This window comes from Hypanus sabinus, chromosome 21, assembly GCF_030144855.1.
Source record: "Hypanus sabinus isolate sHypSab1 chromosome 21, sHypSab1.hap1, whole genome shotgun sequence".
Classification (NCBI taxonomy): Eukaryota; Metazoa; Chordata; class Chondrichthyes; order Myliobatiformes; family Dasyatidae; genus Hypanus; species Hypanus sabinus.
The window spans coordinates 61,877,244-61,890,753 of NC_082726.1; the positions used below are offsets into that span (position 1 = coordinate 61,877,244).

Sequence of the window (13,510 nt, forward strand, 5' to 3'; positions counted from 1 at the left end):
AACAAGGGGACATGGCCTCAAGATTTGGAGGAATAAGATTTAAGATGAAGAAAAACTTTTTTCCAGAGAGCAGTGAATGTGTGGAATTCTCTGCCCAGGGAAGCAGTAGAGACCTCATTAAATATACTTAAGATGTAATAAGATAGACTTTTGCATGACAGCAGAATATGGTGAGTAGGTACAGCTGCATCCACTGCCAGGTCAGCCATGATCTTATGACATGGCGGAGCAGCCTTGATGGGCCAGAGAGCCTATACTTGCTCCTATTTCTAATGTTATATTCTTAATTGGTCACTGAGGGCTCAGTAACATTTACTTGGCTCTGTGCTGAATTGAGGCTGAGATTGTGGCCTGCTCTAGCTGCTCTGGGTTCATTGTCTATGAACTTATTTTTGTCCTGAATGCTATTTGCTTACTTTTATTGTTTGCATGATTTGTTCTTTTATTCTCTCTCTACATATTGGGTGTTTGACGGTTTTACTTTTTAAAAAAATGGCTACTTTTGGATTTCTTACTTTCTGTGGCTTCCCGTAAGGACATGAATCTCAAGGTTGTATAATACATACATACTTTGATAATAAATGTACTTCGAAATTACCTCAAGTGTGCAGTAGAATCTGGGAGTTAGAGGAATGGAATATATATATATATACATACTATATACTACAATACATGGCCATGCATTATGTGCAAGAACATGGACAACAAAGAAGCAGTCTATTGTTAGATACAACTTGTGCAGTAATGCAAACATGCAAACAGTAATGCAGAACTGTATTAAAGAGGAAGGTTACGCTGTGTAATCACATTTCTAAACTCTTGACTATATGCAAATAGAATATTCAACTAAGATCGTTCAAAGAACTCAGACATACAAATCTTACACAAATGGTGCCTGGAAAACTGAAATGAGTTCTCTTTAGAACTTTATTCTTCCCCAAGCATGAAAGATCCCTCCAATGATCTTCTCACATACACATGCCTTATAAAAATATGCTTAATATACTTCTGTCTCTTGGTAATACATCAATGTCAATTGCCCATCTGAACTGCTCAGCTAACAGATCACAACACTCTGTATCAGACTAATACCTCCATCTTTATCAAACTCAATAATGATTAAATATCCAGACAAGCAAGGTAAATTACACCGCATCCCATTACGGTCTAATGGACTGTCAAAAGCAAAATCCCCAGGGCCCTCCCTGCTTAATCCTTTCTCATTTACACTCAGTGGCCACTTTATTAGGTACCTCCCATACGTAATTTAAATGCCTATTGAGTGTATGCTTGTAGTCTTCTGCTGCCACTTCAAGGTTTAAGGTGCTGTGTGTTCAGAGATGCTCTTCTGCACACCACTGTTTTATTTCATGGTTACCTCAGTTATTGTTGCCTTCCTGCCAGCTTGAAAAATCTGGGCATTCTCCTCTGACCTCGCTCATTAACAACACACACAAAATGCTGCAGGAACTCAGCAGACCAGGCAGCTTTATTCTATGGATAGAAGTACAGCCAACGTCTTGGGCCGAAACAGTTCTCTCATTAACAAGGCATTCTTGCCCACAGAACTGCCACTCACTGGTGGATGCTTTCTGTTTTGTGCACCATTCTCTGTAAACTCGAGAGGCTTGTGCATGAAAATCCCAGGAGATCAGCAGATTCTGGAATACAATCATTCCACAGTCAAAGTCATTTAAATCACATTTCTTCCCCTCTCTGATGTTTGGGCTGAACAACAACTGAACCTCTTGACCATGTCTGCATGCTTTTATGCACTGAGTTGCTGGCACATGATTGGCTGATTAGATATTTACCTTAACCAGCAGGTGTATAAGTATACCTAATAAAGTGGCCATTGAGTACAATGAGTACAATCACTCATTCTCAACATACCATTACCTTACAGGTTGTATTCTTTTCTGATTCTTCACACCGTCTCCCTATAATATAACATAAGCTAAGCAATGAGCCCAAAATCATTTTCTGGGACTGGATTATTACTATTATTTATCTACTCATGCTACCAGCCATCAAGACACCTCCACTTCCTACAAAAAAACACAAAGTTTCTTCACTGCACAGCCTTAAAGGAGAGCACTGGGCAGACAGATATATATTCTTTTTTTTATTTAGAGATACAACTTGGAATGGGTCCTTCTAGCTCAATGAATTGCACGCCCATCAACCCCCCCCCCCCCAATTAAACTACTAACCAGTACATCTTCAGACTGTGGAAATAAACCAGAGCATCTGGAGGAAACCCACACATTCATGGTAAGGACATGCAAACTCCTTACAGACTATGCCGGAATTGAACTCCAAACGCTGATTCCTCCAACTGTAATAGTGTTGCACTAACCGCTACATTACCACGGTGCCCCTATGTATATGTAAAGAAAGACCGAAGCACAGTTCTCTATTTTCTGCAACAGAAAATCCTAGTAGTGAGATAATAATGTTAACACCTTCTATAAAATGCTTTATAATAATTGTATATCAAGCAGTATGCAGCAAAGAAACTGTTTATACTTACTTCTTGAAGTTTATGTCTGGGAAATTGGAGTATTCGGGTTTTGCTTTATTACTTCGTCGTGGAAATGTACAAAAAAAGGCATTGGCCAGAAGGCAGGCTATTTGTTCTTGTGACATTGTGATGGAGTGATTCATCTTCTGCTTAAGCAATGGTATCGGCTGGCACGGAAGGAGGCAAGGTAGAGGTAATTAGTTTATTAATTTAGCAAACAGAAGCAAAATTACATTTACCAAATTAAGTGTATATGGCAATTCAGTAACACTGCTGCAATCTACAAACAGTACTGTGGTAGCAATTTCATTCATCTCATTCGATTGGAAAATTTTCTTATTTGAGGTACTACTGATTTCTAGTGGTTTAGAAATCCTCATATAGTCTTGTTATAAATTGAAAAGGAACACAATATAGTCTGGATGCTTTTAGTCTCTTTTTAAATGTTTATATAATTGATTAATTAAAATTATACATTTAGAACTTAATTAAGCTTATGAGGATAGGCTGCTGTACTGTTCTATGTTCAAACCGAAGACAGTATAAGATTTTAGTGTGTGCTACAATGTTGGCCCAGGGGATAGCTGCACTACTGTGTTATATGGACTTGTACGATATAGAAACTGAAAAGTGCCAACAACCATATCCACCTCATTGTTACCTCTGGACCTCCCTATTGCTTCCAAATTGTCAAATTCCTGACATGCAGCACCACAAGAGTGGAAATTTCATTCAACCAAGTAAAGTAACTCCACGGAATTACCACCTCACAAATTCTGTCTGAAACTCAACCATACTATTCACAAACTTGGCCCCATATCACACATTCTGAGATGAGCTTTGGACCACGTCCATGCCATTGGTAAGACTGCCTTTTCCGATCTCTGTTGTTCTGTCCAGATCCACCACTATCATCGTTTGTCCACAGCTAAAACCTTACTCATGCCTTAATCACCACCAGGTCCCTCACTGCTAGGTCCAAGGTATTACCTTTCAACCATCAGACTCCTGAACCAGCATGAATAATCTCAACTCTGAACTAATTTCACAACCTACAAACTCACTTTCAACGACTCTACAACTCATGGTCCCGGTAATATTTATTTATTTTTTTATTTGCAGTGTTTGTCCTCTTTTGCACAATAGTTGCTTGTCAGTCTTTGTGTGTAGTTTTTCATTGATCATATTGTATGCCTTTGTTCTACTGTGAATGCGTGCAATAAAATGAATCTCAAGGTGACATATATGTAATTTGATGATAAACGTACTATGAACTGATCATCTCCAAGTCTATTTCAGGGAACTCTTAGCTGTTTGCTTTTCCCTCTACCCATGAACTGATGCAAAACTTCCTGCACTATTTTAATTTGCAGTATTCAATTAATTGCAAAACATTGTGTTTCCTGACTTATAGTTGAGGAAAGCCATAAATCTCATTACCATATCCATCCACTGCCTCTTCCATATCTCAGATTTTCCTCAATCCTGCAATGGTCCAAGTTCAAATTCTCTCTATCCCTCAAAAACCTCACATCTGGTATCTCCATGAAAGCTCTCTCGCCTTCTACTTTTCCTCCTTTAAATTTTCTTAATACCTCTCTCTGACCAAATAAATCCTAATATTTCCCTGTGTTCTGATAACATGTCTATGAAACATATTTAGACACTCTACTGCACTAAAGGCAAAATACAAATAAGTGATTGCTGCAGAAGCAATGAAAGCAAATCAAAACAGTTTGGGCAGAATTTCAACATTTCAATTCGAAATGTGAGTTCATAACATTAACTTAAAGTTAAGATAAAAGTAAAGTTGAAATGTAAAGAATAAAATGGCAGCTACATATTTGTGATTAATGCTCGAAGTATGTACGAAAGACTGAGACCCTTTTTCAGGACTGAGAAGGAAAGGGAAAAACACCAGAATGAAAAAGTGGGCCAAGGGATGGCGCTCTAGCTGGAACGTGATAGCTGAACTCAGGTGGGTGGAAAAGGTCAAGGGCTGGAGAAGCAGGAATCTGGTAGGAGAGAAGAAATGGACCATAGGAGAAAGAGAAGGGTGAGGGGGCTCGAGGGAGAGATGATAGATAGGTGAGGAGAAGAGGCAAGAGGTTTTTCCAGTCCTGAAAAAGGTCTTGGCCCAAAATGTCGACTGTTTATTCATTTCCATAGATGCTGCACAAAATGCTGAGTTCCTTGTGAGCATTACACAGGAGGAACCAAACTTTTGTCACATTTTTGTTTCCAGTTACCAAATGGATTGGAACAATTGCAGCACGATTTACACCCAACTTCTACTAAACCGATTTCCTGATTAGGTTTGTCAGACACTGACATTTTCAGCATGGTGAGACAGGAGGGATTCATTCATGACAGTACAGCACCAGTGACTTGCACACAAATGATTTTTACCATTATTTGAATTTATATATCCTTGATAAGAAAGTTGCATTTTTCTGGCTCCAAATGTAAGCAACATTTGTCTATCCAAAATATACACATAGGTTTTAATTCTTGTAAAAAAAATAGATTTCACTGGGCTCAGGTTTCTGTTTCTTTCCACTTGAGGGGCTTTGGTTCCGAGCAAAAACTTCAACACTTCCTCCCCACACACCCCCACCAACATTTGCTGCTAAATTCCTTCAGCTGATTGCTTGATGTCCCAGATTCCAATATCTGCAATCTAGTGTCTCCAAGATTCCTGCACCCCTTTGCACTAATGAGTCTCAGTTCCTGCACTTATTAAGATGCTAGTTTCATGCTCCCCTCCTCTTGCTGGGACCACTATTCTTGCAGCCCCTTCTGGTTCTGCTGGCCATGCCCTTCTGAAACTTACTGGTAAGCTCCCAGGCAACATCTCTTTAGAAAAGTAAACAAAATGTGTATCAGAATATTAATAGCCCAGATAATCTGTTAATACCACGAGCTTCCGAAAGATCCTCCGTATTTTCTGACCAAGAAAGATCTCCAACCACATCCTAGTCATTTAGTGTGATCAAATAGATATGGCCACAATCATCATGAGGAAACACTGGAGATGGATTGGGCATGTGATGAGAAGAGAGGCCAAAAGCATCATCAAGATAACACTTCACTGGATCCCTGAAAGTTGGAGGAAATGCAGGAGACCAAAGACAACTTGGCAGAAATGAGGAACTTGAATCACATCTGGAGCACAGTATAGAGGATAGCCAAAGACAAACAGAGATGGAGGATCTTTTGTGATGTTTACCCAGCAACGTTAGTTTTACTATGAACCTTAGATAACTGCATGTCACAGAAACATGAATTACCGCATATATTGGATCATACAACATACAAAATCCATTAGCAGTATATATAAAATACTAACCATATATTTTCACTTGTTAATTATCAACAAATGACAGTTTACTGAATCCAAGATTTCAAATAACATACATACAAATTATAATTAATTGGAACTATCTAAATCCTACAAGAATACAAAGCCAAAGCAATTTATTTTCTTGCTAATAACTATATTGCATTAAAAGTATATCAAGCACAAGGTGGCTCATTAATCTTTCCAAATTTATGCACCATATACAAATGAAACATATGTTGCCAATGGAAAATGAGGAAGTGTGGATCACATGAAAGTATTTGGGTAATAATATTTTTGGAGTGATTAATGTGTGGAGTTAATGTTACCGCATTTCTAGTAGCACTGTGGGAGTATCTTCATATCAGAATCAGTTTTATTATTATTGATATACATCGTGAAATTTGTTGTTTTGTGACAGACGTACAATGAAAGACAAAAATTTCTCTAAGTTATAAATCCAAGTGCAAAAGATGAATGATGAATTAGTATATGGGCGAAGGCAGAAGACCAGAGCGGGGTGTCCAAACAGATGAAGAGGTTTGAATGCGGGAGAAAGGATCATTGGCGTGGGCAGGATCGAGGTAGTAGGATCGTGGGCGGGATCAACCCGCATGGGTTGATAGACCATTCTTAAATCCCATAGTGGAGGGGAAGAAGCTGCTCTCGGAATGGGGGCAGTAGTTATCACATGGGCAACAGTACATCAAGGAACAAACTCACTATCATTTTACCACAGGCAGTGAATAATGAGCAAGGTATAATCATCTTGTCAGTCATAGCTGCATCCTGTGAACGAGCATAAAAACTCCACTCAACATTGCATCAGTGTCACTCAAAAGTATGAGCTCTAACACTTACACAGCCACCTGAGCAAGAGATAAAACTGTTTATTATCTAAACCTATTTACTTTATTTGGCCACATATACTTGTTGGTCTCTTTATTAGGTACAGCTGTACACATTATTAATGCAAATATGTAATCAGCCAATCATGTGGCAGCAACTCAATTCTGTTATGTGCTTTGTTGATATCATTCTGGAGGAACGTTGTTTCATTTTTTAACTGCATTGCATTTGTGGTTTTTAAATGACAATAAATTGAATCTGAATCTGAATCTGATCTGAAATGCATTCAGAAATGGTAAAAGGTTCAGTTGTTCAGATCAAACATTAGAATGGGGAAGAACTGTAATCTAAGTAGCTTTGACTGTAGAATGATTGAGCAACACAAAAACTGCTGATCCCCTGTGATTTTTCTCATACAAGAGTCTTTGGAGTTTACAGGGAATAGCTTGAGAAACAACAAAAAAAACACCAGTGAGCGGCTGTTCTGTGGGCAAAAATGCCTTGTTAATGAGAGAGGTCATATGAGAATGACCAGACTGGATCATCTGGTCAATGAGTTCATATTGAACTCACCTATTTCAATAACAGAATAATATTTCAACATCTCAGTCTTTGCACTGGAAGTACTGCAGCTTACTTAACTGAGGCATTTCATTATTTCTGAAGAATCTGAAATGTGATAGGTTGCAACATAAATACAAGTCATTATCTGAAAATATGATTTGCTATTTCCTGCAACTAATAAACTATTATGAAGTACAGTAGTTTTATTCATGAATAACAGAGTATATTCACTTTTACTCCCAATGCTGGCAATGGTGTAAAAGATAAATATGACTTGTATTCATAACACTGTTGCATCAACACAGAAAGCTGACCACTCAAATAATTCAAAGCTGGTAACTCAGTCAACCTAACATGTTGGTAGTTATTAATCCAGAGTAATTTCATAGCTCCACATTTCTGCCTCTCAAAGGCCAAAGATAAAGATGCATTTGGTTAGCTGCAAACTCAACATTACTGATATGCCTTGTAAACATACATCAGGTAGCTGTTGTCAATTACAGCCCGCTGTTCAATACCATCATGCCCTAAGTATCAATACAGGTGCTCCTCAAGGATGCATGCTTAGACCACTGCTCACCTCCCTCTACACACATGACTGTGTGGGCATGTCTCTTCTCACTGCTGCCATCAGGCAGGAAATTCAGTAACCTTAGGTCCCACAACATCAAGATCAGGAACAGTTATTACCCTACAACCATCAGGCTCTTGAACCAGCATGATAACCTCACTCATCTCAACACTAAACTGATTCCACAACTTATGAACTCACTTTTAAGGACTCTACAACTCAGGTTTTCAGTATTATTTATTAAATATTATTATTATTATTTTGTATTTGCAGAATGTCTTCTTTTGTACATTGGTTGATTGTCAGTCTTTGTATGTAGTTTTTCAATAATTCTATTGTATTTCTTTGTTCTACTGTGAATTCCAGCAAGAAAATGAATCTCAGGTAAGTATATGGTGATGTATACGTACTTTGATAATAAATTTACTTTGAACTTAAATGTAGTTTATAAATTTACAGATGACACCACTATCGTTAGCAAAATCTCAGATGGGGTCGAGAAGAGTACATGTGTGAGAATGATCATTTGGTTGAGTGAAGTCACAACAATAATCTTGCACCCAATGTCAGTAAGACCAAGAAAATGATTGTGGACTTCAGGAGGGTGATATTGGGAGAACTGCATCAGTTCCCATTGAGAGGTCAGGAGTGGAAAGTGTGAGCAATTTTAAGTGTGTCAGCATCTCTGAGGATTTATCCTGGGTCCAACATACTGATGTAATCATGAAAACGGCACCCAGCAGCTCTACTTTATTAAGAGTCTGAGGGTACTTTTGCAAATGTCTATAGAGAGCAGTATGATAGGTATACCACCAACTGGTATGAAGCTTCCAGTGCATAGGATTGTGAAAGACTCAGCTAGCTCCATTATGGACACAACCTTCCCACCATTAAGGACTTTTTCAAAAGGTGGTGCTATCAGGTGGCAGTGTCCATCATTAAGTTTCCTCACCACCCAGGAAATGCTCTCTTCTCATTTCTTCCATCAGGAAGGAGCTACAGGAGCCTGAAGACCTACACTCAATAAAGCAACTTCTTCCCCTTTGCCATCAGATTTCTGAACAGTCCATGAACACTGCTTCGCTATTCCTTTCTCTCTGTACTATCTATTTTGTAATTTATAGAAATTTTCTGTCTTTGCCTTGTACTGCTGCCACAAAGCAACGAATTTCAGGTACTACACAACAGGTGACATGGTAGCGTAGTGGCTACCGCAATTGCTTTGCAGTGCCAGACACTGATCAGGTTCGATTCCTGCCGCTGCCTGAAATCCGATTGTCTTCCACATTCCAAAGAAGTGCAGTTAGGATTAGGCTTACGAGTTGTGTCCATGATAGGTTAATGCTGTAAATGTGACACTTGCAGGTTGCCCCCAGCCTGATTCTTGGACTATGTGTAAACATGACAAATAAAGCTAATTTTTATTTCTTTCAGTGATAATAAACCTACTGCTGATTCAATGAAGTAGAATCAGAAAGCTTCTGGTCCTCGAGAAAGGAGATAGTCAGCCAAAGAGGAAAAGGTCACCAATTAGTAGCGTAAAGGTTGGCACAACACTGTTACAGCTCAGCAGTGTCAGAGTTCAGAGTTCAATTCTGGCACACTCTGTGAGAAAGTTTTGCCATTCTTCCTGTGTGTGCGTGTGTTTTCTCCGGGTGCACCTGCTTCCTTCCACAATCCAAAGACATACTAGTTAGTAGGTTATTTGGTCTTTGTAAGTTGTCTTGTAATCAGGCTGAGGTTTAATAGACGGGTTGCCGGGCAGTGCAGCGTACTGGCCCGTTCATGTTATATTTCCAAAGAAATAAATTGTGACTGGACAGTAATTTTCAAGGACACTTTGAGTACTTATCAAACTCAGCTTTTGGGAATTAATGTCCACTAAGGAAAGCACAACAACTTCAAAATCCACATTCAGTTATTCTCAAGATCATATGAAAGTATTCACATTAAGTAAGCTACAAAAGCTACCATATCACAATAAAATTGATAACATCGCAAGTGCTTTGGTTCAAATCAGACTACTTCATGCAAATAACTGCACACCACATCAAGCTAATCCTCAACTTTCAAATAGATATTTAAAACTGATTATCAACCGAATATACAGACAGGTTTCTGTGTTAAACAAGTGAATCTAACTGTATGGAACACAATAGTGGTTACAGCTGTTGGAAGTCACTCTGATGGAACAACAAATTGTTAAAAGTGCTATTATTAAATGTGCGCCAAAGACAAGATTGATGTGCTTGATGCTTAATTCCATCTCTCTACTCTCTAGAGACCCCACCATCCCAGAAGCCAGTTTTCAACCGTTTTGAAGCATTTCACATGATAAAAAAAAGTGGCTGAGGACACCAGATGTAGCAAAGGTAAAGGGGGAAACAAAAGTCAAAGCTTCCGTGTTGAAGGTCTGAATTCTAGAACTAATTGCCTCTAACTAAACTAATCAGTAGTCACAACAATACATTTATTTGACAATTATCCTGGCATGCTTTGCAATTAAAACCAATATCCTTAATTACCAACTAAAGTCTATTTTTGATCATCTGCAAAGTAATGGAAGATGCCATCAACAGTGCTACTAAGGCACTTACTCACAAATAAGCCAGTCCCTGATGGTCGTTTTAACATTTTTCAGGACTAATTTTTTTCTCTATTTTATTATCATTTTTGTTTAACTGTGACAAAAGGCAAAGCAAAGACAATTGTCCTTGTACTCCATCACAAAGACAGAAGTGGAGAGATTTGTTAAAGACTACACAATATTCAATTTCATTGCCAGCTCTCAGAAATCAAAGCAGTCTTTATTCGCGTCCATCAAACAGAACAGACAAGCTAATAAATGGCAAATAATACTGATGTCACACATACTAGCCAATAACCATCGGCGAATCCTGGAATTTATAATCCATCACCATCAACAATATGGTGATATTGAAGACAAAAGAGATTACAGACATTAGAATCTGATGAAGTCTTGACCTGAAATATAAACCATCTCTTTGCCACCACAGATGCTGCCTGACCCGCTGAGTTCCACCAGTAGTTTGTTTCAGCTGGGGAGGTAACTACTATGCCATACAAATACTACGGCTGTACCTGTACAAGGGTAAAGACCAAGTATCCCACACTATGTAACTTACCTCCCGATTCCTGAAGTCTTTCCACCATCCAAATGATCACAAACCTTTATTATCTACAAGTCACAAGTCAGGAACATGATGGACTAATCTCCAACTGCAACTACACTTGATATCATTCAGGACAGAGCAACCACTTGATTTAACATCCCATTGACCTTCTTAAGTATTCACTCTGATAGACACTGTGTGCTTTGTCTCCAATGTATCATCATTATCATTATCTGCCATGTTGTAAGATGTGGGTGATCTTGGTCTACGACCATGATTGCTCTTGGCAAATCTTTCTGCAGAAGTGGTTTGTCATGCCTTCTTTTAGGCAGTGTCTTTGCAAGACAGATAACCCCAGCCATTATCAATATTCTTCAGAGACTGTCTGCCTGGTGTTAGTAGTCACATAACCAGGATTTGTGATATGCACCAGCTGCTCATATGACCATCTACCATCTGGTTCTATGGCTTCTCATGACCCTAACCAGGGAGGGTGCTACACCTTGCCCAAGGGTGACCTACAGGTAGTGGAGGGAAGGATACCATTTGTAAATTGCCTTATAGTTAACTCCCAAGGCTATTTTGGAAAAGCCTCCCACATCAAGTACAGCAAAAAATGCCATTACCTGCTGGACCCCTTCCATAAGTAAACCATCCTAATTTAGGGGAATATGTTGCTCTATTTTTACTGCTGGTTTAATCCCAGAACTTCTTGTTTATGAGCACTGTAGGGCTACCTACACCAGATGTATTGCTGTGTCCAAGATTGCTGCACATGTCCTCTGAGTGAATTAAAGTTATGAAAAATACTGCCTTACATCATATAAATTAATACAACAATTTTTGTGCATAATAGCCAGTCATTCATATGCTAATCTTCTTTTACTGAACATGGTTCCAACTATTGGGCAGAATAAAACATGCTGAGAGAACAGATTGTTGAAGACTACCTATGAAGACTCATTCTATTGACAGGTTGCCTCAATGTAATGTGCATTGTGCTTATTTTGAAGTAACAAAAAGTGAAATAATTATTATTTATAAGAAAAAAAAATGTACTAGCCTAGGTCTGCAACTCAGAATTTAAGTGAATTTTGTTAAGACTTCAAGAGAGTCTTACTAATTTTTATTACCTACCTGCGTACAAACTGTAGGTAGCCGTAGTGCTAGTTGAGCCATCTCCGGCAAAATGGACTGTAGAAGATGCTGTGTTTCCACGTCATTTAAATCCTAAAAAATAATGAAACATTATCAGCATTGCAATAATTAAACACATGGTGCTGCAATGCAATTTGTATTACTATACAAGTACAATTAAACGAGTTTTTAAAATTAAGAGCTTGTGCACATGGTATCACACAATTCATTATACAATATACTGTTAGGCAGATTACAACCACAGAATTACACTAATACTCCACGATCTCATTTATGTCTTAAAGAACATAAGTGGAAAATTAACTAATCTTTAATTACTGAATCTTTAAAATATCATGCTCATTAAAACATGATTTTATAAAACCATTAGTGATTTTTGTTCAATACTCACTTTAGTTTCATATAGGTTTTCAAAGAAGGATGCATTTTAGCAATTATTTCTAAACATGTATTAAAATATTTCTGAAGTCAAAATTAAAAGCAGGTTGCAGGAATCATGGATACAAGAGATTCTGCAAATGTAGATAGTGTGTTGTAGGAATCACAACAGCAAATGAAATGAGCAGATCAAATGGACAGCATTTTGCTGCAACAATTGTAAGGTTGTCAGTGTTGAATATTATTTCAAGGTACATCTGTCCCTGCACATGTGCTGTTAAACACAGAGATCCAAAAGTTGATGTCAAAGACATGTTTTCCAGTAAAGACTTGCCACTGACATCACTTAAAAATATTATCCTCATCATGATAGCTCCTAACTATCATGTTCCTAAAGTCCCTAAGGCAGCACCTTTCAGACCCACAACCACTACCATTTAGAAGGACAAGAACAGCAGATACCTGGGAACATCACCACTTGGAAATCCCCTCCAAGTTATTTACCATTCTGACTTGGAAACATATCACCATTCCTTCACTGTCACTGGGTTAAAATCATGGAATTCCCACTCTAACAGCACCTACACCTCAGGGACTGCAGTGGTTCAAGAAGGCAGCTCATCACCACCTTCTCAAGGGCAACTAGGGATGATGGACAATAAATGCTGGCTTAGCTGGTAACGCCTACATCCCGTAAATGATTATATTAAAAAAAAAAATGTGCTCCATTGCACAGATCCTGGTCCTCATTCTGTCTTTGACCATAATTGTTCTTGGCAATTTTTTCTACAGAAGTGATTTGCCATTGCCTTCTTCTGGCAGCGTTTTTACAAGACAGGTGAGCCAGCCATTATCAATACTCTTCAGAGATGGTCTGCCTGGCGTCAGTGGTTGTATAACCAAGACTTGTGATATGCATCAATTGCTCATACAACCATCCACCAACTGCTCCCATGGCTTCACATGACCTTGCTCTTCTGGGCTGGGGGGGG

General features: G+C 38.5%; 1 protein-coding gene across 3 annotated transcripts in view; it reads right to left on the minus strand.

Moving 5' to 3' along the window:
• Positions 1 to 13,510, minus strand: part of parga (poly (ADP-ribose) glycohydrolase a) — a 166,516-nt gene that overhangs the window by 71,304 nt on the left and 81,702 nt on the right. For all 3 annotated transcript variants that reach the window (XM_059946705.1, XM_059946707.1, XM_059946704.1), the window contains exons 8-9: positions 12,120 to 12,212; positions 2,534 to 2,691 (exon numbers count right to left, since the gene is read on the minus strand). In XM_059946705.1, the coding sequence (XP_059802688.1) occupies positions 2,534 to 2,691; positions 12,120 to 12,212 (251 nt within the window). The remainder of the gene's footprint in view (positions 1 to 2,533; positions 2,692 to 12,119; positions 12,213 to 13,510) is intronic.